Source organism: Vanacampus margaritifer, chromosome 7 (assembly GCF_051991255.1).
Source record: "Vanacampus margaritifer isolate UIUO_Vmar chromosome 7, RoL_Vmar_1.0, whole genome shotgun sequence".
Lineage (NCBI taxonomy): Eukaryota > Metazoa > Chordata > Actinopteri > Syngnathiformes > Syngnathidae > Vanacampus > Vanacampus margaritifer.
The window spans coordinates 27,381,512-27,407,456 of record NC_135438.1 but is presented as its reverse complement, the minus strand read 5'-3'; the positions used below and the strand labels follow the sequence as shown (position 1 = coordinate 27,407,456).

At 43.0% G+C, this 25,945-nt stretch overlaps 1 protein-coding gene across 3 annotated transcripts in view; it reads right to left on the bottom strand.

Annotated features, from left to right (window-relative positions):
• Nucleotides 1-536: 536 nt before the first annotated feature.
• The window catches only part of LOC144055725 (syntaxin-3-like), a 65,677-nt gene continuing 40,268 nt past the window's right edge, over nucleotides 537-25,945 (bottom strand). Inside the window, exons 10-12 of one of the 3 annotated variants that reach the window (XR_013294923.1) lie at nucleotides 2,377-14,110; nucleotides 2,220-2,291; nucleotides 537-2,134 (exon numbers count right to left, since the gene is read on the bottom strand). Coding sequence is in view for 2 of the 3 variants with exons in the window: in XM_077571977.1 (XP_077428103.1) it covers nucleotides 24,934-25,011 (78 nt within the window). In the remaining variant the exon portion in view is untranslated. Of the gene's footprint in view, nucleotides 2,135-2,219; nucleotides 2,292-2,353; nucleotides 14,111-22,826; nucleotides 25,012-25,945 lie in introns of those variants that run through there. The other 2 variants (XM_077571979.1, XM_077571977.1) reach the window with 2 other exon arrangements.

The following is a 25,945-nucleotide window of genomic DNA, read 5'->3' as shown; positions in this document are numbered from 1 at the left end:
TCAACCATGTTGAAATGTTTTATAGATGTGAAGTAGGTAAAGTAGTTTTGAACTCAGTATAATTTGACCTTAACTCTTTCACTGCCAGACGTTTTCCGAAACGGGTTGTCCCCACTGCCAGCCGATTTAAGCATTTTGAGTGATCTTTCAAGGTCCACAGAAAATGTTGTGTTTGGACTATGGAAACACACATACTACCAAATGAAAGATTGGACTCTCATCTTTCATCAGAAAAAAAAAGTTTGTTTCTAGCTTATTCCGTTCTTCAGTAATCAACAATAGAAAATGGTAACTTTCACCGAAATTCTCTGTTTTGAAACAAAAAGTGGAGAAAAACGGCTTTTTGTGAAAAGATGTTATTTCATGCACTTCAGTGAATTGTACACTTCTTTTTGTCCATGAATGATGCCACAAACACCTAAATAGTGCTTTACTTCTATAAAACAGTACCACCAACAATGAAAAAGTCTTTTTTTATAACAAAAAAAAACAGTTTATTTACATAGAAAACTAACAATTTGACAAACTATTTACAAAGGTGTACAACAGTGCATGTGTGATTATTTACAATTGTGTGGATGTTTGAACTACATAAATTTCACTTTTGTGTGGTAAACAGTGTAACACTCGCCTGCGTGCAAGGGGACACTGCAAGATTTGCACCACAGCTTTGTCTCACTGCGAATGCCCCTTCGCATGCAGACCCGACACCTTCTTGCTGGCTTTTTTTTCCGGGAAGTAGCAGGCATGTGTTCCAGCGTGTGTTTGGCCATGTTACCATCAAGTCGGCTTTCAGGATCAAAATACGGTGACCTGGTACTTTGTCTGGCTTCCTCATGCTCTTCCATCCCAACTTCCTCCTGGTCTTGTGGCAACAGCCACCCTCTCACCACCTGCTGGATGAACTCTAAAAAAGGTTGACTCGTCCCATTTTTTTTTTTGTACAATATGTAAGCATTGAACATGCATATTTGGAACAGATACGAAACAAACTTTTTGTGCCACTTCAATGTTTTCCGTGTGAATGGGTGGTACGAGATGTTTTGATCCATCTTGTCCACTCCATTCATCTTGGAATTGTAGTCCACAACACAAATTGGTTTTTCGAAAGGCACTTTTTTTTTTTGTGCCTTCCGCCACACCTCCACTGTCCGCATTTCATCTTTGTGAAACGTTGTCACCATCCTCAACAAACGTTTGTCCTGCCATGCCACAATTAAAACATTTGTGTTGTGCCTTACCAGTTTCCCCCCCACCCCAAGGCCAGTGTTGGTTAGGCACGTTATCTCACTGGGTTCACCCCTGTTCTTCCTCAGCGTTCCACAAACATTGGTGCGCGCTGCCAGGAGACGTTCACACAAAGCAATAGAGTTATAAAAATTGTCCATGAATAGTGTGTACCCATTTCCTGGCAGACGATCCAGTAAGTTGAACACTGTATCGGGGAGAGAACAACTAATGCCAACATAAGGTTGCATATTGAAACAATAGCCGGTTTGGGAGTCACACAAAATATATGATTTGATCCCATATTTGACCGGCTTTTGGGGGTTGTACACTTTGAACGAAAGACGTCCCTGGAAACTCATCATTCCCTCATCAATACAAATATTCTTGCCCGGTTGAAACAGTTCCTTGAACTTGTTTACAACGTGATTGAACACAGGACGAATTTTAAATAGTTTGTCGTCTGAACTGTGTGCCGTCTCGTTGTCGTTGAAGTGCAGGAAACTCCAGATGAGCTGGAAGCGGTTTCGAGGCATTGCGCGACTGAAGAATGGTGTCGTCTCTATTTCGTCCTGAGTCCAATACATTTCGATACTGGGCTTGTTTATATACCCAGTAAGGAATTGGAGTGCAAAAAATGTTTTGAGCTCAGACACAGACACTGGCTTCCAAGCACGACTCCTGCAGTGTGGCAGACTTTCAGCCCGTTTTTGCATTGACTGACGTGCAAATAAGTTTGTCTGATCAGCAATGTGCTGCAGAAGTTCGTCTGTGATGAAGAGCTGCAGGAAGTCAACTGGCCGGGTTGAATTCAGCTCTGCTGCGGCACCTCTTGGTCCTGGCTCCACAGTGAAGGGGAAGGAGTTTGGCTGCCAGCCTGCTTCATGCCAGCCAGATTTTTGGGGATCTGCAAATATACATTTCAATATCATATAATATTCATTTTAGATCAGTGTGATGCAATATATATATATATAAATATATATATTTACGTTTTTTCTTGGATCCACTGGTTGATGGACCTTTATTCTGCTCACTCCGAGGAGCGTCACTCTGAGCTGCAGCTGAAAGAAATATATACAATTACAATAATATCGAAAGAGCGTTTTCTTTTGTTGTTGCGGTGTATTGAAAACACTTTTTTTATACCTCTCTTTGTCGTCTTTGCAGTGGGACGTCGCTGTGAGCACGATCCACGATCTATGAATGCACATTCACGTTACACGAGGTGCTAGCAGCGTGCTAGAAAAGTATCTCATAGCAAGTTTGTGCTTACCTTCGACGTCTTCTGCGGATGAAATACTGTCCGAATCACTTTCTCCGTGGTCAGACTGTACCCACTCCTCCGAAGAATATCCATCGGACTCAGGATACTCTTCGTCGTCGTCCGATTGAACGTCCTCGTGCGGAGAAGTGCTCGGTCGTGCACCACGTTTTCCGGCGCTAGCACCGCTAGCCTCCGAGGCCTTAACACGCGGTCGAAGCTGCCGCCGCGTCAACGCTGCAACTTCGGCATCAACCTCATTGTCGCCATCATCATCACCTTCGTCGGATTGAACGTCCTCGCGTGCAGAAGTGCTCGGTCGTGCACGACGTTTTCCGGCGCTAGCACCGCTAGCCTCTGAGGCCTGAGGACGTGAACGAAGCTGCCGCCGCGTCAACGCTGCAGCTTCGGCGTCAACCTCCTTATCACCATCATCATCGCGGTCATCATAATGGTGCACTTTAGCACTGGTTGATGCGTCTCCTTTTCCAAAAAATCGATCAAGCGTGGTCTGCTTCTTACCGTCGGTCGCCATTTTTCGTCTCTTCTCAACTCTCGCCTACTCCTCGACGCTCTAGCCCCGCCTGGCCTTTTATACTACTGACGCCCCACCCGATCTTGTCAAAAGAGAGTCATCGCTGCCCTCTAGGGGCCAAAAATAGTCCTTAGGCACAACAGACAGACTTGAAACTTTGACCAGACATGCGGGAGGGTTTCCTCTACCCGTTTCAAAAAAAAAAAAAAAAATCATTGGATGACGTCTTTTGACGTCATTGGCAGTGAAGCGTAGGTTTTTACTTGACGTCTTTAAACGTCAGTGGCAGTGAAAGAGTTAAGGTGGGACCCATTTTTTGGTCTAGAAGTTCCTTCTCTGTGCGAAAACCCATTTCTGTTCGTGAGAGAGAGCGCACACTCATATAACTATGTTACATTAGGAGCTGTTGAGTTCAACTTGTTTGTGAGATTTTGTTATGGGAGAAAGTACTGAGAAGTGCCTTGAAAGTATATTTTGACTAGAGACGAACACAGCTGTATCTGTGTGCTGAGAACTCTGTTTTCCAACATGTATTTTTCCATTATATAAGACATTTACTTATTCATGAGGGGCGGTGTTGGAGACACTGTTCTTGCGATTTGATTGTAATAAAGTGTGGGCTCTTCGAAAGAGGAGTGGCATTATTGATCTGAAACTGTTGGAGTTTGATTCAATGATGTAACGGAAATCTCCGGAATAAATCATCCTGCGCAGGAACTCTGTTCATTTCTTATCCCATAATTTGATTTATTGGACACGCAAAAGTATGGATTTTTAATATACCTTCTTCAGTAGGCTCCAAAACTGCGCGTGCTCGCGACCCTCGTGAGGATTAGCGGCTCAGAAAATGGATTGATGTACTGTGTACACTTTGATGCTGATAGCCTGACTAATTTGCCGTTCAACAAAATCGCTATTTGTAGGTCTGACGTCACTTTAGTTCCATTGACCAAAATCTATGGGGAGACATTTTTCTAAAACCTCACTGTTTCAGAGGAAATGAGTTTGCTGACAAGCACAGTTTAAGTAAAAAAATAAGAATAAAAGATTAGTTATTTTTTGTTAATTATTACATGCAAATGTGTTTTTTGTCTTCTGTATTCATAATTGTTCTTTAACCAAGAAAGTATATAGGCCTATAGGTATATTTTTTATTTCTGCATCCCTAATAATATAAATTTTAAGTTGTTTTGAGACACGCCTACACGAGTTCTTTCACCACACACCCCTGTCAAAACTAGCTTGCACCCCACAAGCCATATTGCACACACTGCACGCCAACTTAAATTTTTTGCTAACATAAATAATATATATTATTATAAATTCTGTTTGTTCCAAAAGGAACTTACATAATTATAGTGTTTCAGATAATTTTATTTTTCTTAATATTTTCAAATTTTTAAACATTTTGTTTTGAACCCCAAAAAATAACCATTTTGAATAATCGTGATTTCAATTATCACCAAAATAATAATCGTGATTATTATTTTTTTCTATAATCGAGCAACCCTATGTGTGGGGTCTGACAAAGATTTTTTTTAAATATTTTAAGTTGCAAAATCCTTACATGTGTACTGTTAGACATTATTAACATTTTTAATTCTTTATTTCATATATTAACCATGTTGAAATGTTTTATAGATGTGTAGAGTAGGTGAAATAGTGTTGAACTCAGTATAATTTGACCTTAACCTTGTTTTTGTCTAAAAATTCCTCCTCAGTGGTTTGCGCACACACATTCTCTTCGTGAGAACAGATTTTGCCACACACATACCCTGAGAGCACCATCACTCATGGCCACTCTAAATCCAGTTCAATTTGTTTGTGAGATATTGTTTTGGGAAAGAAGTACGAAAAGTACCCTGAGAGTATATTTTGTCTAAAAAGATGTACACAGCTGCGGACTGTGTACGAAAATAATATTATGTAACATATTGTGTGAGAACCAATCTGTTTTACTTATTCATGATGGGAGGAGAATAGGTGGTCTCTTACTGATTTGGATTCTTTAAAAGCTGTATTCCGCAAAAGAGGGGGCACACGCGCACCCTTTAATTCCACCTGTTACGTGATGTTGAGTGTTGCCGTGACCGGAGAATTCTCTGAAATAAATCATCCTTGCAAGGAGTTTTTCTTACAAGAAATCTGTCTTCAAGTTTTTGGAACACGCAAAAGAGGACAAATAATTAGCCTCTTTCAGTACCAGGTTTAAGGAGGCGTTTAAAGAGGTGTGAAAGCAGAGAATTGAAATTTGAATTGTTACTGCCACTTGTGGGCCAAAAATATTGAATTATTTTAAATAAGACAGAACCTGAACCGTGAATTGAAAAATATAGAAAAATGTTAAATGTCTTAGAAAATATGGAATAATATTGACGAAAAACATAATCATGCTAAATGACATTGAATACAATGAATGTTAAAGGCACTGTCCGGAGTTTTGACCATTTCTGTTTGTAATCAAACCGTTTCTGTTTGTAAACAAAAAATTCAAAACGGACCCCTCCCATGGTTCTACCCATACGAGCTCAACGTTCACGCCCCCGGCCTCTAAACACACTCAGCCAAGCAAGCTGTGAGAGTGAGTGACGAGGTATCTAGCAAATGGCCACATTACTGATCCGCGATCACCGACAGGGATAAGTTCAAAACGACATTCGTGGGGTTTGAGAACCAAATCACCACCACACATTAACAGAAGCTCAGAGATGTAGATTGAGAAGGAGTTTTTCTGTTTAAACATCCTGTATTTAAGAATTGTTTAATTCAAGTCGAGTCAAAACGTTGGACAGTGCCTTTAAAGGGGTGATCAACACTAAATCACCCCCCGCCCCTATATTTTTGACGTTTTAGTGCATGTTTCGTCCAACTGAAACCATTCCAACAGCTGAAAACTTTTAATCAATATTGATGGTAATCATCAGATTCCATAACAAAAGGCCTAAATGCATTCACGTTTTCAAATTACAAAATAAATAAACAAATGGAAATAACTAATAAAATCACAGCTGAACGCTAGCTAAAACTGAACCACAAACTTACCGATCTCTCTCTTTTCCCAGATTAGGAAACTGATGCATTTTGATGCATTTTCCTGTTGGTTCATCAATCGTCGTAGAGCAACTTGGGCAATTGATGACGCTGCAATATCGCAATAACTTGAACCTGGAAGCAAATATTCTCTCAACAATACAAAATGGATGCCACCGAAATTGCAGAGGTTTGCCGGACACACTCAAAGGCGCCTATTGACGCTTCTGTTCTCATTGCTTATTCTGTGGCAGACATCCAATACATCATAGCCTTGTTCTGTGGTGTGTTTCGTGTGAATCCACTGAAAAGAGACACTTTGGGAAAGTTTACAGTTTATTAACCATGCTGGCACAAGTTATTTAGTCGATGGCTCAGACAACAGACAGCATTACGGTAGCCCGAATAAAACAAGATACATAACACTAGGGAATTCAAATAACAACACGTCGACACCAAGCAGTTTTTTACATTGTGGCATTCAGGGGAGATACATTATTCGGGCTTAGGGTATATCTGGTTAGCTAACTTCAAACTGTTGTAGGAAAAATGGCCCTTGCATTAAAAATATGTAACTTGCGATTGCACAGGAAAACAAGTAATTAGGGAGGTAACGACGCATCAAAAATCCATTTAATATCAATATGAACTGCTTAAAATATGCATCGATGTAAAAAATAAAAGCATCGATTCACAACGTTATGTTAACTGTTGCCTTGCGCAGTTTTTAGCCTGACCCTTTTTGGGGACAGACATGTTTTGCGAATATCTGGTATTGTTTGGCGAGTCTTTGTAGATGCCAATGTAATGATTATTACCCTCGTCCCAGCCAATTTTTTTCTTCTTTCCCTCCTGTTGGAATGTTTATTCCTTTCCTTTTGCTGTTGTGGAGTCAACCTCCTGGAGTTCCACAAAGGTTCTTTGAAATGCCAAAAAAAAAGAACACCTAACCCCATTTTTTCCTAACACTTCGACATATGGCTAGGATTTTATCACCACCTCCCAAGTGATCTGAAGTCTCAGCCTATACTTATAGGCGTTATTTCCCCTAATTAGATTTGCTGAATCTACATCTTGGCTTCAGACACATTCCTTGAAAGTTACACGTGACAAGAGTGTCCCCCAGCTGTCACAATCGGAATTACCTTCATGGACATTGCATCAGTTACAGCACATTCCTAATTAACCTCAATCCTACAATTCTTGATATAAACGGACTGCTCACCCATCACGAAACGCAACGGTTGCCACGGACATGTTGAAAGCGGCCATAGTTTCCTGGACCACCACCGTGCGCCCAAAACGCGCGCAAAGCAAGGAGGCCAACACCACTCTTGCTGACCCCCTTTCTTTTGGCCATTTTGGTCCCTTTTTCTGCTCCTGCCGAGAGCTGGTACACGCGGGTTCCAGCCCACCCGGCTCACGCGCCTGTTACGCACTGAGCAGACTTCACACCGACTCCAAACCCGGTCGAGCGATCCAGCTCCTCCAGCGACGGAACCGGGCTCCACCATCCGAGGACCTGCTGCGGCATTCTGCCGCGCGCCCACCAGCTACCTTCACCTCCAACTGGATTACAGTTCGTGTTCATCGCCAGTCCGCCTTGCCGTGCGTCTGAATCAACCTGGAAGTTACCCATCTATTGCCAATCCGACCAAAAATCACTGGTGCAGTGGTGCAACATTTTGTGTTTACAATCTAAGTTTTGACATGTCAAACGCTTCCATTTCTGAACTCCGGTTAGTTCTTGCTAGCTAGCTTGCTACCCTATAACCATAATGTGAGTTACACCTTCCAAACAAATCTTCTTCCCACCAATTCACTATTTGAACATCATACACAACATATGCACGGCTAAACTTGAGATTGGGATAAAAGTTTTTTTTACAACCAAGCAAAGTCAATGTGGTACCCCTAGAGGTAGCTGCAGGAAAAACAACTTCCTTCAGTACCGTCTATTTTATTCATCCGCCATTACGGGGAGCCAATCATTGCTACAACAGTAAAAACTTGGTTCTTGGACATGGACCTTTGTAAGTAATCAATTTAATGTTTTAAGTTTTGTAAGTGTCTCCTCGTTCTTAATGAGGCAATTCATCGTCTGTGTGTTAGTCACCTATGGCCGCTGTATCAGCTGGATTACACTCGTGGTGAAATACATGTCGCTGATGTGATGTCATATTAGTAATGGGATATGGATATGTTGTTTAATCGTAGATAGTGTTGGAATTTATTTCTATATTAATATAAACTCAAGTTAATAATCTGACTCCAATTTGTGACCTTACCAAACTATCACCCATCCAACAATAGCGTGCTCGTTCTGCAATAGAAAGGTATCAGGAAGCCGGCATTTTCACACACGAGTGGATTTATTCCTAACACTCAAATCTAATACAAAACAGCTGGGGTCCCGGGTCCCTATCAATACAATTCTATACGTCTCTGTCTCAAGCAGCCGACGTAGTCTCATCCGAGTTGCCCCAGTGAATAGTTATACTACACAGTATTTAAATGACACAGAAACAAAGGCATCCTGACATTATTCTATTGGCTACGTGTTTTCTGCAGTTTAACTTTAGCTTGCTTTTCATTGGCCAATCTTCATCCGCAGCGTCACTGGATGGCTTCTCCTGTTTTGTACTTTTCCCCCCCGGTGTAAAACAAATGTGATTTACAACATACTTTGAGCTTATCGCGGCTCTGCATCTCCCCTTGCAATTAGCATCCTTTGTTCTGAAACATTCCATTCCTGCAACCCCCACTTGCATCACACATCCTGTATTTCACCCCCATTCACACAAACTCTTATATTCCTTTATTAGCTAAAAATTGTGTAATCATGCAAATGGCTAGGCTTATGCTTATGAGAAATGCTTTATTATAATAAAGATTAAGTGTGAAAATGAAGTGCAAAATGTGCTATTTGGAAAGTCCAAGTTCGAGTTCATTTGCAGGTCACAGGAAACATCTGTTGGAAACAACCGTTGCCGCTCAACGATGCTTGCACACCAAAAACCACAAGCGTCTGACACCGTCAACCCACTCATCTTCTGCATAGCAACAACACGTCAATGGACCCTGGACCAACCAGATGAAAACAACTTCACACTTTCACGTTAAAAGATTATATAAAACTGGTTATAGAAAATATAGTTTTGTTGTTGTTCAGTCTACTTAGTCTCTGCTAAGGCTGAAATCGACGTAGCTGTTTGTTGACCCAGAGCTCTGCATGCATAGACTCCTCTGTCAGGAATAAATTGGTTGGCTCCTAACTGGTTATTATTATAATCCCTTTACGAAAACAAATACGCTTGGAGCCTCAAAAGTTAATAGGTGATTTAAAACACAGGTTCCTTTAAATGGTGACCCTGACGTGATCCTGGAGGGATATCAGATAACAGGACAGAGGAGTGGACAAGGATTCAGTTGGACTGCGGGTCTCCCCAGTGCACTGACAAAAAAGAGGTGAGCAGAAACCTGTTTGATTATATCACGAATTCTGCACATTGGAAATTGTAAGATTTGCGGTACAACTATTTGTCATTGTCAATAGTTAGTGAGAAATTGCGTGGATATTGTTGTGTTAATTGGAAGTTAGGGTAACAAAGGACCTGACTGGTTAGGGTAACAAAGGGCCTAAAAGTTCCGTCGTAGACTGACTTGAAACTGGATACGGTTTTATACTGTTACGTTTCGATACAGTCAGTTGTTGGCTGGTATTGAAAAGAAGAAGCAGAAAAACAAAACAGAATTTAGAAGTGTGCAGGGAGAGTGAAAAAAGGAAAAGATAGAAAGGCAGAAATGTACGTTGTTTCATGTAGCGGATGATTTTTAGAAGGAAGAAAGAGAGGTTATTCTGAGAGGAAAGGAAATGAAGGAGAAATTAAATACCACAGGCTGGATGGAGAAAATAAATTTAAATAGCAAAATAGAAGAGAATGAAAACTTAAAGAGAAATATTCATGACATTTGTGTGGTACCCACTGCCATGGCAGCTGTTCAGCGCAAAAAGGCACGACAAACCAACCCCCTGAATCAAATTACGGACCTTCCCAAAAACGGCTCCCTAGTAACTTCCCTTTATCCGGCTTCCAACCCACGTACCCATTACAGGCACCCGTACATCAAATATTGGGCGAAGTCAACCTGGTTGGTACATCAGGACTACCCGACTTGACCCAACAACAACGAACCACAATGGCAGAGATAGTGGCTGCTAATCAACAAGGTACAGTAGAATGTAACAGCTCTAATTGTCAAATTTTAAAACAGCAGGAACCTTCCCCTAGAGGAGACTGCGGGACAGGCAATACCGGCACTTTGGTGGTCTCCACCCCAACGCCCGACAGACAGGTTTGGCCAACCACATTGCAGGAAGAGTTGACTTCTAGTATTAGTAAAAGAGGTTCCCACATGAGGGAACCGCAACATTGTGACGACTCAGACTCTGAATTTGACGATGATCGAGAGGGAGGTCAAGAAGAGACGGACAGGGAACTACCCCCGCTGCCCCCTCTGGCCGACACAAACTTTACAGCAACCGATCGACGACGTCAACAAGCTAAGCAAATGACTTCTGGTGAAGCCCGAAAACAGATGGCGAAGGCTTACCAGCCCTTATCCCAGGGCCGAGTTAAGACAAGGTCCGAGACTAAAACCAGAATTAAGAGTCCGACGAGATATACTCCCGGTAATTAACCTATGATCCCCAGTCAACAAGGTGGGTTAATATAATGTTGACATTTAACTGTTTCAATTTATATTTTAACTGTTTTGAATTTAGTTATACGTGTACGTATATATGTGTAGATATAGATATTACTATGTTAACTCAATCATTAGATGAATAAGGATGTGATAATGATTTCTTTGAACTTTGTTTGAACTCTGTCCTCTCTCTTTCCGTGAGAAAGGAATGTGTTAAAAGGTTTCTGTTGATTTATCGGAAGGGTATGTTTAAAATACTGTCAGACTTTCTGGTCATCAGGTCATCAGGTCGTAAAGTCTAATTCTCCAAAGGCAAAGCCTGTCAACATTAATTCTCCAAAGTCTGGAAGTAACTCTGTCAGAAACTTGTATCTGCTTTATATCACAACTCTGCTAAGGATTCAAAGGAGGGCGGGGACAGGTCACAATGTAAAACCTTTTCTATAAAGATGCTGAAGATTCACTATTCAAACACACACTTGGAGCTTTGCAACACTTTTGTGAATGTGAGCTGATTTCGTGTCTTTTAAGAGCTCTTAAAATAAAACCTTGCAAGGAAACTTCTTCATGAGATCTCAATTCTGATTTATTTGAACACGCAAAAGATTACACTTAATAAAGTAATCATAATAAGCCTTCAATACCAAGAACTCTTGGGAATTCGGGTTGACGACGACGCGGATGGCCGCATAAAAAAATCTCTTTGTCGGTCGGTGGTATCCCCCCCCCCCAAAAAAAAAGCATTACACAACTACTCAAATTCGGCATATATTAATGATTAAGGGGGGGGTGACTGTACTAAAAGAACGAGACTGAGACAGTCCACAAGAGCGGAGAAAAGTGATTCGGGTGGGAACGAAGAGAGGACCGCCATGGAGCACGGTGTAGTGATAATTGATGTTGTCTTTTGGATGAATTAGTGATTTGATCAGCGCTTGAGAAAGTCGTAATTTCCCCAATCGCTTATAGGGGCACCACGTTCTGTTTACTTTCGGTTTGGAGAAACACAACATATAAAATCCAAATTCTCGTTTATTTATTCATAATCTGAAGTCGCCACATTCAAAGTTTGTGGTTCTTTGTAGTAATAAAATAATTACTAATCCACTCAGACACAAGCACGATTGAGACTGAACTAGATAAAAAAAAAAAATGCATTTATTCACTACGGTCACACATACAGAATCACAATACTGTCTACTGTCTACTATCATACGGTGGAGAAAATAAAAGTAAACTAATAAAAATAAGAAAGGAACAATTTAACGAGGTAGAAAGGAAAGGTTTGACTTGCCAAATCTGTGAGATGTTTGAAATGGAAGTTGCACCAGTGATATGTCAAATTGGTCATGAGACCAATCGAAGATCGTGAGTTGGATCGAGCGGCAGACTGAAGATCGGTTTAAGAAAGAAGACAGGAAAACTGCTCCAAAAAAACAGGGCAAAAGTAAAAATTATGAAAAACTGTTTAGCAGTCGGACGCGCGCGACACAGCTCGGCTCAGGTGCGTTCAGCACTTCAGCCGGAGTTGTCCTCTCGGCGCGCGGGAGATCCGCGTCTCAGCTGGCCAATCATCTGAAGCCGAGATTCGCTGCGTGTCTGTGTCCCGAGGAAGATCAGCCATTGAACCCGCTTTCGCCACAATGGGAGAGCAGGTGCGGCGGCGGCATGCACTGGACTTGGAAAGTTGGTGTTGCCGAGGTGGGGCGGCACACCAAAAAAAGAAAATATGAAAAATGAACACAACAAACAGAAAGGATGTGTCAGTCTGACAGTGCGGACGCGTGCCAGCCTCGGTGCACTGCATCTCCAACGATCACTAAGTCCGAGACACTTGGTCGTTTCTTGGGACAAAAAGTGCCACGTGTGGGAAGTCCTTTTTGTCTGTTCTGGGTCAGACGGACGGGAACAAAAAAAAAGGTGGAAGATAACAGGAACAGCGGCAGAAGACAAAAGGGAGAGCAATAGTCTGCGCCCGCTTTTTTAAAGTTGTAGGGCGTGTTCAGGAAAGGAGAACCGCCCCTCCCTCTTTGACTCGACTCAACTCCAAGACTTCTTAAATTCCAAATTATTTAAAGAATTAATAACTAATAATTAAAATTTGGTCAGGCTGGCAAGCCAAGTTCTTCCAAGAAAAACATGTTATCGTTACACATATCGACTAATACTGCGGCACGAGGTAATTTCGTTCTTTGTGGAACTCTCTTGAGGTTGAAATACATATGACATTCTTTTCCAAACACAAACAAAACATACATGGTGTAAAACATTCAGTTGTGCGTACATTCACTTGTATGTGATAAATTATGTTTTAGATAAAATGGGTAAGATTGCTTTGTGGGTCATAGGCGTTCCAAGTGAGGGCAGTTTCGGTCGTCCCCACTTGAAGGCGCTGTGGTCACATGAAACTTTCAAGAACGCTGGAATGTGACCACCTGGATTCAACTGAACATCTGGTGTGGGGCTTATCTGTTGTGTTAATTCCCCAACTCAACAGGGGAGAGGATGGAGCCCCCGATAAGACACTTTAGTACCATAAACTCATGGTTCTGGCGGGTGAAAAGTAAACATTAACATCCTGGTGACATGGGCGACGGTTGACTTCAAAAGGGTGGAAGGCCCTTTTGGCCTAGTCTGGCGAGGGTGAAAAAAGAGGGGGGAGAGTTGCTATCCCTCACCCCAACCCCCAGGTTGACCTCGCGCATATTTCCAAGAGTGAAATGTTTGTGAAAAAAATTGGGGGTGACTGGCAGTATTCGTTACAACGGCGAGTGTCATAGCACAGAGCTAATCACGGAGAACGAGAGAGAAAGCTGTTTCGGCATCCAAGAGGACATTAAAACACTCGCACAGGACGTAAGGTCTCAACTTTGTGACTTTCGGAGCAAACTTAGAGAGGACCTGAGAACGGAGCTGGCTGACTTGAGAAACGAAATCCAGCAACAGCTGAGCCAGGTGGCTAACGATCTCAGAGCCGAGAGAGTGAACAAGCCAGAGGGGCGAATAACGCAAATGGAGGAGTGGACGGTGAACTTCCAGGAGGCGCTTAGCCAGTTATTAAAAGTAAAGGACGGCTTACAAAATAAGCTGACGGACCTGGAAGCGCGCTCAAGGCGTAACAACCTCCGTGTTCACGGGATCCCGGAGGGAGCGGAGGACAACAACATCCAACACTTTATGGACAACCTGATTAAGAAAGAGCTGGAAGCACTGGCACAATCCGACCTGGGAATACAGCGGTGCTATAGGGCACTCGGCCCCAAACCTCCACAGGACGCTCAACCGAGGTCGGTGGTCATAAACTTCCAGGAGTTTAAAACCAAAGAACTGGTGCTGCACTCCACCTGGAAGAAAAAGGAGATATTCCTTGGCAAGAGCAGGATTTACTTTGACCATGATTATCCAGCAGAGAGAGTCGCTAAGAGGAAGGAATATGCGCCCATAAGAAGGACGTCCGTCCGTCCGTCCGTCTTCTTCCGCTTATCCGGGGTCGGGTCGTGGGGGCAGCACATTTAGCAGGGAAGCCCAGACTTCCCTCTCCCCAGCCACTTCAGCCAGCTCCTCCAACAGGATCCCAAGGCGTTCCCAGGCCAGCCAAGAGACGTAGTCTCTCCAGCGTGTCCTGGGTCGTCCCCGGGGCCTCCCGCCGGTAGGACATGCCCCGGAACACCTCCCCAGGGAGGCGTCCAGGGGGCATCCGAAACAGATGTCCGAGCCACCTCAACTGGTTCCTCTCAACGTGGAGGAGTAGCGGCTCGACGCTGAGTCCCTCCCGGATGACCGAGCTTCTCACCCTATCTCTAAGGGAGAGCCCGGCTACCCTGCGGAGGAAACTCATTTCGGCTGCTTGTATCTTGTTCTTTCGGTCACGACCCACAGCTCGTGACCAGAGGTGAGGGCAGGAATGTAGATCGACCGGTAAATCGAGAGCTTTGCCTTTCGGCTCAGCTCCTTCTTCACTACAACGGACCGATACAGCGTCCGCATCACTGCAGACGCTGCACCAATCCGCCTGTCGATCTCCCGCTCTAACCTACCCTCACTCGTGAACAAGACCCCAAGATACTTGAACTCCTCCACTTGGGGCAGGATCTCATCCCCGACCCGGAGAGGGCACTCCACCCTTTTCCGACTGAGGACTGAAGACATTTAATATTTTCAATTTGTGGTTTTACTGTTTTTGAATTTACTTATAGGCATATAGATGTGATATAATCATGAGTATTTAAAAGAATACAGTGGGATGGTGATTTTGTGAACTCTTATTGATCTTCGTACCCCCAAAGCTATTGAAGATAGAATGTGCATGATGTTATCAGAGTCTTTTGTCATTAGAGACTAAAAGTCTGGGGTCAGATCCTGATTGCATTTGTTCCCCCAGTCAAGAAGGGGAACTGTATGTAAATGTCTTTACTAAAAACATTACACCTTTGTCCAACCTGGAGTCGACATGTCTGTATGTAAATGTCTGCTTACTAACAACATCACACATTTGTTCAACTAAGAGTCGACATGTCTGTCCTTTGTTCAATCAAGAGGCGGGAAGAGGAACCTTTTATCTTTTGAGTATAAATGAGTCGATGTTCTGTAGATTGTTACACACTTGGGGACTCGACATTGCATTCAGACTGTGTCTTTAGAAGCTTCTAAATAAATCCTTGCAAGGAACCTTCTTCATCAGATCCTGAATACATTTATTTGGACACGCAAAGATTACACTTAATATAGTAATCAAAATATTCCTTCAGGACCATGGTCTCGGATTTGGAGGTGCTGATCCTCATCCCAACCGCTTCACACTCGGCTGCGAACCGCTCCAGTGAGAGCTGGAGATCACGGCTTGAAGAAGCCAACAGCACCACATCATCTGCAAAAAGCAGAGATGCAATGCTGAGGCCACCAAACCGGACCCCCTCAACGCCTCGGCTGCGCCTAGAAATTCTGTCCATAAAAGTTATGAACAGAATCGGTGACAAAGGGCAACCTTGGCGGAGTCCAACCCTCACTGGGAATGAATGCAACTTACTGCCGGCAATGCGGACCAAACTCTGACATCGGTCGTACAGGGACCGAATAGCCCGTATCAGGGGGCTCGGTACCCCATACTCCCGAAGCACCCCCCACAGGACTCCCCGAGGGACACGGTCAAACGCCTTCTCCAAGTCCACAAAGCACATGTGGACTGGTTGGGCGAACTCCCACGAACCCTCGAGGACCCTGCTGAGGGTGTAGAGCTGGTCCACTGTTCCACGGCCAGGACGAAAACCACACTGCTCCTCCTGAATCCGAGTTTCGACCTCCCGACGGACCCTCCTCTCCAGCACCCCTGAATAGACCTTACCTGGGAGGCTGAGGAGTGTGATCCCTCTAAAGTTGGAACACACCCTCCGGTCCCCCTTCTTAACTCTTTCACTGCCAGACGTTTTCAGAAACGGGTTGTCCCCACTGCCAGCCGATTTAAGCATTTTGAGTGATCTTTAAAGGTCCACAGAAAATGTTGTGTTTGGACTATGGAAACACACATACTACCAAATGAAAGATTGGACTCTCAGCTTTCATCAGAAAAAAAAAGTTTGTTTCTACCTTATTCCGTTCTTCAGTAATCAACAATAGAAAATGGTTACTTTCACCGAAATTCTCTCTTTTGAAACAAAAAACGGAGAAAAAGAGCTTTTTGTGAAACGATGTTATTTCATGCACTCTAGTGAATTGTACACTTCTTTTTGTCCATGAATGATGCCACAAACACCTAAATAGTGCTTTACTTCTGTAAAACGCTTTCACCAACAATGAAAAAGTGTTTTTTGATTGCAAAATACATTTATTTCTATTCAACAGTGTAACAATTTGACAAAACAATTTCGCAAACTATTTACAAATGTGTGCAACTGTGGTACTACTTACAATTATGTGGATGTTTCAAATACAGTTTTTCCTTTTGTAACGCTCTCCTGCGTGCAAGGAGACGCCAGGACTCGCACAACAGTTTACTTTCACTTTCACATTGGTCCGTTTTGCGTGCAAACGTTACACTTTCTTGACGGGCTTTTTTTCCGGGGAATAAAAAGCAAGTAGCAGACTGTACACACTTCCTCCGATGAATATGCATTGGACTCGGGACACTCTCCGTCGTCCGATCGAACGTCCGCCTGTGCGTGCTCGGTTGCGTTCCGCGTTACGACACCGTCATAGCCGCCGCATCAGCGGTTCCAATTTCGCCGTCAAGCTCGGATTCACCTTCATCATCATCGAGGATGATCACCGTCGTCATCAATGTACTATTTTAGCGTTGGTCGATGCCTTTCGTCTTGTAAGTGTAGAGCTGCTTGCAAACGCTCGCCATTGCCCGTTCCCTCCTCCATCTAGCTCCATCTAACGTCTTCTACTGCCGCATCAATGCTTCTCAACCACGGAGTCACCACCCTCATCTTCATCATCGATGATGATTATCGTCGTCAACAATGTGCTTTTTCAGCGATGCTTTTGGTCTTTGAAAAAAATGTCTCGGGCGTGAGCTCCTCGCGACCGGCCGCCATTTTTCCTTTGTCCTTCCTTTCCCCTTTCCTTTCTCATCTCCTGCTCGACGCTCTAGCTCCGCCTCTACTGACGCCCACCCGATCTTGTCAAAAGAGAGTCATCGCTGCCCTCTAGGGGCCAAAAATAGTCATTAGGCACAACAGACAGACTGGAACCTTTCACCAGACATGCGGAAGGGTTTCCTCTACCCGTTTCAAAAAAAAATAAAAAATCATTGGATGACGTCTTTTGACGTCATTGGCAGTGAAGCGTAGGTTTTTACTTGACGTCTTTAAACGTCAGTGGCAGTGAAAGAGTTAAAAAGGGGAACCACCACCCCGGTCTGCCAATCCAGAGGCACTGTCCCCGATGTCCACGCGATGCTGCAGAGACGTGTCAACCACGACAGCCCCACAACATCCAGAGCCTTTAGGAACTCCGGGCGGATCTCATCCACCCCCGAGGCCCTGCCACCGAGAAGCTTTCCAACCACCTCGGCGACTTTGACCCCAGAGATAGGGGAGCCAACCTCAGAGTCCCCAGACCCTGCTTCCTCAAAGGAAGGCGTGTCGGTGGAATTGAGGAGGTCTTCGAAGTACTCTCCCCACCGATTCACGACGTCCCGAGTCGAGGTCAACAGCACCCCATCTCCACTATACACAGTGTTAACGGCGCACTGCTTTCCTCTCCTGAGACGCCGGATGGTGGACCAGAATTTCCTCGAAGCCATCTGGAAGTCGTTTTCCATGGCCTCACCGAACTCCTCCCATGTCCTAGTTTTTGCCTCAGCGACCGCTGAAGCCGCATTCCGCTTGGCCAGCCGGTACCTGTCAGCAGCCTCCGGAGTCCCACAGGCCAAAAAGGCCCAATAGGACTCCTTCTTCAAGCAACCCTTACCGCTGGTGTCCACCAGCGGGTTCGAGGATTGCCGCCACGACAGGCACCAACCACCTTACGGCCACAGCTCCGATCGGCCGCCTCAACAATGGAAGCGCGGAACATGGTCCACTCGGACTCAATGTCCCCCGCCTCCCCCAGGACAATGGAGAAGCCCTTCCGGAGATGGGCGTTGAAACTCTTTCTGACGGGATTCGGCCAGACGTTCCCAGCAGACCCTCACAATACGTTTGGGTCTGCCTGGTCGGACCGGCATCTTACCCCGCCATCGGAGCCAACACACCACCAGGTGGTGATCAGTTGACAGCTCCGCCCCTCTCTTAACCCGAGTGTCCAGCACATACGGCCGCAAATCCGATGACACGACTACAAAGTCGATCATCGAACTGCGGCCTAGGGTGTCCTGGTGCCAAGTGCACATATGGACACTCTTGTGCTTGAACATGGTGTTCGTTATGGTCAGTCCGTGGCGAGCACAGAAGTCCAATAACAAAACGCCGCTCGGGTTTCGATCGGGGGGGCCATTCCTCCCAATCACGCCCCTCCAGGTCTCACTGTCATTACCCACGTGAGCGTTGAAGTCCTCCAGCAGAACGAGGGAGTCCCCAGGGGGTGCGCTCTCCAGGAAGGGTGGGTACTCTGAGCTGCTGTTTGGTGCATAAGCACAAACAACAGTCATGACCCGTCCCCCCACCCGAAGGCGGAGGGAGGCTACCCTCTCATTCACCGGGGTTTACTGTACGTTTACCCCAACGTACAGGCGGCTAGCCGGGGGGCAATGAGTATGCCCACACCTGCCCTGCGCCTCTCACCGTGGGCAACTCCAGAGTGGAATAGGGTCCAGCCCCTCTCGAGAGGATTGGTACCAGAACCCAAGCCCTGTGTGGAGGCGAGTCCGACTATATCTAGTCGGAACTTCTCAGCCTCGCACACCAGCTCGAGCTCCTTCCCTGTCAGACAGGTGACATTCCATGTCCCCAGAGCTAGCTTCAGTAGCCGGGGGTCGGACCGCCAAGGCCCCTGCCTTTGGCTGCCACCTAACTCACTGCGCACCCGACCCCTTTGGCCCCTTCCACCGGTCATAAGAAGGACGCTCCGGGATAAAGGAATTAAATTCCAAACGCCGCCGCACGCCAAGCTCCGGGTGTTCTTTGATTCAGGAGTTATCACCTACACCTCCGCGAAGGATGTAGCAGCGGACGAGAATAAGAGAGGCTTCCCGACAGATGTGGAGACATCAGCTGATCGGGGCCCTATGCGGAAACACACCTGCAACGAGCGGCAGGAGCATCCAAGCAGACCCGGAGCGAACGGATCAAGGAAAAAGTTTCAACGGTTCCACCGACCTTAAAGGACTGGAAGGACTTTAAAGCCACAGTGTGGGTCAGATCAACACATTGGATCACTTAAAATGGAGAACAGACTGGTAGTGAAATGACTTGTTGGAGAAAGAGAGAATAGAAGATGAAAAAAATTGTTTAAAAAAAATAATATTTTATTATTATTTTTGTTGATGTTGATTTTCACCTTAGCAGTGTGTTTGAATGCTTGATGCCCATACAACGTATTGGCAGGTATGGAGGACTTATTGCCCAGTTTTATTTATCAAACACCCAAAGTGTGTCTGTGTGTGTGTGTTTTATTTATTTATTTATTATTATTATACTTATTATTAGGGTCCGAGCAGCTACCGCTGCGAGGTCCCCATTGTTTTTCGTTTGTATTATTAGGGCCTGAGCTATTGTTTTTCGTTCTTCTTCTTCTTCTTTATAAACAATCTCATTTTTGGGGACCTAAACATTTACGAAAAACTGTGTGCAAATATAAAACACAACCGAGCACTTCTGCACAGGCGGACGTTCAATCGGACGATGAAGAGTACCCTGAGTCGATACGATACGATATACTTTTATTTTCCCCGTGGGGAACTTTTTCCTGGACTCTGTCCAGCTGCAGTTTACAGTAAGGAAAAACAACAGAATAGAAAGAGATAAAATCAAAATTCAATAAGAAGTGCAGCAGTAGTTTGCAGTAAGAAAAACAACAGAATAGAGAGAGATAATTAAAATAAATAAGAAGTGCAGCAATAAGTAGAAGTCTTCACAGAAGTATACATGTGTAGAGAAGTACATACATGAGGACTGTACACACCCATATACACTCACACTCCTATATATATATATTGCACCACTTACGATAGCTGTGTCAATCCAATGCATATTCATCGGAGGAGTAGGTACAGTCTGATCACGGAGAAGACACTGGTTCTGGACAACAATGCCACCAAAAATGGAGTGGATAAGATGGATCAGGACATCTCTTACCACCCATTCACGCGGAAAACATTGAAATGGCACAAAAAATGTGTTGCCTATCTATTTCAAATATGCATGTTCAATGCATATATCCTGCACAAAACAAAAAAATCCTGGGAAGTGCCAACACTTTTTGGAGTTTATCCAGCTAGGTGGTGAGAGGGTGTCTGTTACCACAAGACAAGAAGGAGGAGGAAGTTGTTGCAGGTATAGGAACTGAAGGGCATGAGGAAGCCAGACGTAACACCAGGTCACCGTATCATGATCCTGAGAGCAGACTTGATGGCAACATGGCCAAACACACACTGCAGAATGCAGGCAAAAATGCCAAGGGTTCGATTTAAAACACTTCAGCTGAATAAAAAACAAGGTGGTAGATCTCTCCTGTGCCTGCTAGACTATTATAAGGCCACACAATTAAGAGCTCTAGCGTGCATAATATAAATATATATATATATATAGTATTTTTGTGTGCTGTTATTTGCTAGTGTTGTTTTTATCTAGCCCCCCTAGTTTGATAGTTATTTATTTTTATTTTTGTGTATGAATGTTACATTGTGGTGTCAAATTGATTATTTGACCTAAGGGGGAAATGTGTACATCTTGCATGTTTGGCCGAAGAAGGCCATATTCATGACACTCGTGATCTCTCTGATTATAGTTACAGGAATATATTTAGAAACATCCTTAAACTAAGATGAATGAGTAGGAAAAAGCTGTGAAGCCAACAGGAGCCCTAGAGTTGAACTACACGCTGGGGGAAAGTACGGCATACCAATTTGACTTGTGTAAGGTGATAGATTGCGAGAGCTGGAGTGACCCGACAGGGAACCATAAGTACTGCGCGGATCATCCACTTGAAACCGGGGGACTGGGAACCGACGAAGGACAGGAATTGGCAGTGGAAGGGCAAGATTAAACTGGAAAGAGGTAGTATGTACCCGGTGGCCCATTGGGAACGACACCCTATTTTATTAAGCTTGTATAACATAAATAAGCCCCCGCTGAGAGAATGGAACAAGCCAGTCACCGACTTTTACGGTCTTATCATTGGGGATAGATGCCTCAGAGGTTGACCCCCTAGGACAGATTAGTATTAATTGGCTACAACCGGTAAAATAATCATCTAATCCGATAATGAAAAAATTTAAGGATCTAGAAGTAGCAGAAAATACGGATCCTGTGGTTTTTAGAACCTCCGATGTGACGGGATATAACCTAAATAATGACTTAGTTCAGGAGGTGGTATACCGACATACGCTACAGGTGGCTAAAGGGCGTGTGGCAGGGATTAATACAGGAAATTTTTGGTAAAAAGGAATTATTGTCAAAGGTAAGGATGCAGTTCAAATCTATCAAAAACATTGTCTTCTCTTTGCTACTATGAATAACCTCAATTAGATTGTTAACCCTGGGATTCAGGAAAATGTTACTTTTGCTACTTAGTTCGAGTCGAACTGTGCCTACCAGCTGATGACTAAAGACGATCCAGAGTGTGAGTGGCAGCGCTGGGACCACATATATCCTCTAACTAAGGTAAAAGGCTGGCCCCTCAATGATGTTGAAATGGTCCCGTACCTTGTATCTCCCAAAATAAGAGTAAGGTAACTTACAACAACAAACTACCTCGATCGATTGGAGACATGGATCCACGGTTCTGTAATTTTACACTTTTAATTGACTATAATAAAGCAGCTAGATTGAGAAAGGCAAGGTATGATTTGTACTGGATGTGTAGGGACGGTCTGTTGTGGGACTTCCTGCCTATTGGGTGGACAGGCATTGATTTCTATGATAACCCCTACAGCGATTAAACCTCTCTCTGAGCAGGAAATCTACCACATGGCGGATTTCACCTAGGAACGTGACTGGTGGGGTAGCTTGACCCGCTCCTGCCGTGCGATCAGTGGCTTCAACGTGGGTGGAGGCACTTGGGAAGCAGGAGAAGACATCAACTCACTCATCTTATGCATAGCAACGACACGTCAATGGACTAACTAGATGAAGACAACTTCACACTTTCATTTTTAAAGATTGTATAAAACTGGGTCTAGAAAATATAGTTTTGTCGTTGTTCAGTCTACTTTATCTCTGCTAAGGCTAAGATCGAGGTAGCTGTTTGTTGACCCAGAGCTCTGTATGTATAGACTCATCTGTCAGGAATAAAGTGGTTGGCTTCTAAATGGTTGTTGTTGTTATAGTCCCTTTACGAAAACTAACACGCTTGGAACAAAAAAATTAATAGGTGATTTAAAACACAAATTCCTTTATTAGTCCAGTAGAGGGCCTCATTGTTACACTTGTTGAACAGACATCTGTTTACTCTTTGTCATTTGATTTCAATTTTATTTTATTTGTCTCAAACAAGCACAGCAATAAAAACATAACAAAGGAAAGAGAAAAAGCACAATATAATAAGATGCAAGTTTGAAAAGGGGCAGAAAGAAGCAAAACTTATCAAGTTGGCCCCCTTTTCATAATTTAAAGTCAGAATCCATAATTACATACATACACAAGTATTTCAATACATTTTAGAAGACTAAAAGAAGTTTAAGCACACACCTTGTTAAGGAGAATAGTCAAATCCTCAACAAAGCTTTTAGAGCTCCATTCTTCATACTATCCGTCTTTCTGCACAAAGCTAAGAACGTGTTGTGAGGGCAGAATATTAACCTTAACCACAAAGCAGTGATAACGACAAAAATGTAGTTAAACAGTCAAAATTATTAGTTCATTTACATTTTTTTGTGTGAAAAGTTACAAAAAGTTAATGTTTGTAACAAGGACAAAATGTAGATATTAAAATAAAAACAACTTTTGGTTATGCAAAAAAAATAATAATAATAATTGAAAATCTAATCAAAAATAGGGAACTGAAAATCTAAATTCCAAACGAATTGGGCTTGAGTGAATCGTTACATCCCTACCCCTGATGCAAGGTTCTCTGGTTTTTATAAAGTTGAAGAGGGCGACAACCTAAAATTCCAATAACATGGTCAAAAAGACTTTGCTCGAGCTATACAATTCAATGCAATGGTAGATTGTTGTCAGTTTTTGCACATTTTCCTCAATTCTCTTCAAACATAATATTGTAGAATGTATTTAAAAATAAATCTCTAAATTCCCTTTACACGGTCTTGAATATGAAAAGGACAGATTACAGTTTAAGGAAATTACAAGACAAAGAGTTTTCTGTGCCATCTATTGTATAGCTCTTCATTTATTTAGACCAGGGGTCACCAAGCTTTTTGAAACTGAGAGCTACTTCTTGGGTATTGATGTGAAGGGCTACCGTTTTGATATACACTTCTGAAATAACAAATTTTCTCAAAATACCTTTAATAATGTTATGTGAAGGGCAGTCAAAGGCAAAGTGTTAACTAACTGACCTCTGCTCATGTAGTAGCCAAATTTAGAGGAGAGTCACTGGTGTAAAGAAGGACTTTTAGATAGTTTTACTTTAAAAAGTTGCTTGACGGGTCATTGGAGAAAAAAAAAAAATATTTGCACGTTTGTAGTCACAATAAATGGCGGATGATAAAGTAAGGTATGTTTGGGGGGACAAAGAAACACAATTATTTTTATAATTAAAGAAAAAAAACATTAATGCAATTTTAGATGGCTTTTTAACATCAGCTCTCAATGTAACGACACACTTCACTTACATGTGGCAGGGAAGCCAACAAGACAAACTACTTCCATTCAGTCCATCAAAACCAACATTCCCACCTGGAACTCCCCATTGTCCCAAAGTTCCGTCACTACAACGTCATCTCGCGACGCATATTCGCAAAAGAAGAGAGGATGGAAACGGGCATAAGTCGCATGTCCGTTATGCACATTTTCACAAAATTTCTAAACATTTGGATGGAAACCTGACGAGTGTCCCATCACTGTTGAGATCATTTTAGAACAGACCACAGTTGTTACTAGTACAGGCTGGTACCTACGTGTGTGTCTCATAGAAAAACAAGTTAATTGAAGGCAATCAACTTCAACGAGGCTCATTCAGCAAGAAGAGCTCAATTAGGTGACAGACAGTTTAGCAGTTATTGAAAAAAACAATAATAATAATAAACAACCTCTACTTAGCGGAAATTCACCTATCCCGGGTGGGCGTGTAACGTAATAACCGCGAAAAGGGAGGGAACACTGTCATTTCGTTTGAAAGATTTATTCGCTTGACAGCACTAAATGTGTTATTATTAATATTTGATTAAATTTAAATTTAATTACATTCATATTTGTGAAGACACTGATCATGTTCATGTCTTCCAGTGTTCACATTTTCAAATAATCACTTCCAAGGCATTCCTATAGAATCATAATGTCCCATCATTGGTGAGCTATTTTTAGAACATGCTCATGGGCTACTCATTGGATACCTTGGTGACCCCTTGGTGAAGGATTAGCGAGTCAAAAGAATGTATAGCCAGTGTTTATTTTATAAAACTGTAGACAAATGAACCTAGGACGACAGTCAGTAACACACAGCAGCAGAAGATCATCATTTGTTTCTTCAGAACATGCAAGAGAAGGACATAAACACAAAAAAAGTTCGGTCAGTTTAAAACAAAGAAATGTGCATAACAGGTGTTCATTACTACTACAAAGATTTAACTAAGTGATACCTTGATTTAGGAGTTAATTTTTTTTATATCGTGGTCATGCTTGTAACTCAAATCAACTTTCCACAGTGAAATGAATAGAACCGCCATTAATCTGCTACAGCCTCTGGGCCTCCGGGGTGCCTCGTGGTTCCCTCTCCCGCGTTCTAAATTGCTATTTAATATACTTTCAGGGTGGCATTATGATAATAGTGGTAGAAAATATGAAATTTCAATAAAAACGTCAATACTGCAAGCCAAAATGTCAAAGGGAAGTAACAACATCAATTATCGCTACAGAAGGAACTTTTCAACTTTCAACCTTTCAACACCCACACATGGGATCCACTTCTCTGGAGATCATCGAGCGACGGAGGCATAGTCGGCGTTGAGCGTCACATGACAGCTCCGCCACGCCGGCTACGTCCAGGAACATCAGCTGACACAAGCTTCTTTTTTTTTTGAAAGAAAAACCACGGGAAAATGTTTCTATTGGGTTAGCATTTCTTATGTTCTTATGTTAACAAGGATATGAAAAATTAGAAAAAAATATTTCATTGTACATTTTATTGTAACTATATTTCCATTAGGTTAACATTTTTTCCCACTTTTATGTTAACAAGAGTATGAAAAAAAGAAAAAAATATTGTACATTTAATTGTAAATTTAGATATAAATTGAGATATAAAATGTGCAAATAATTTGCAATTAATCGCGAGTTAATTATTGAAGTCATGAGATTAATTACGATTAAAAATGTTAATCGACTGACACCTCTAGTTATGACTAAATAAACATGGTGGGTACCGTTTGAAAGATTGGGTTCTGCTCCTTCATTAGAAAA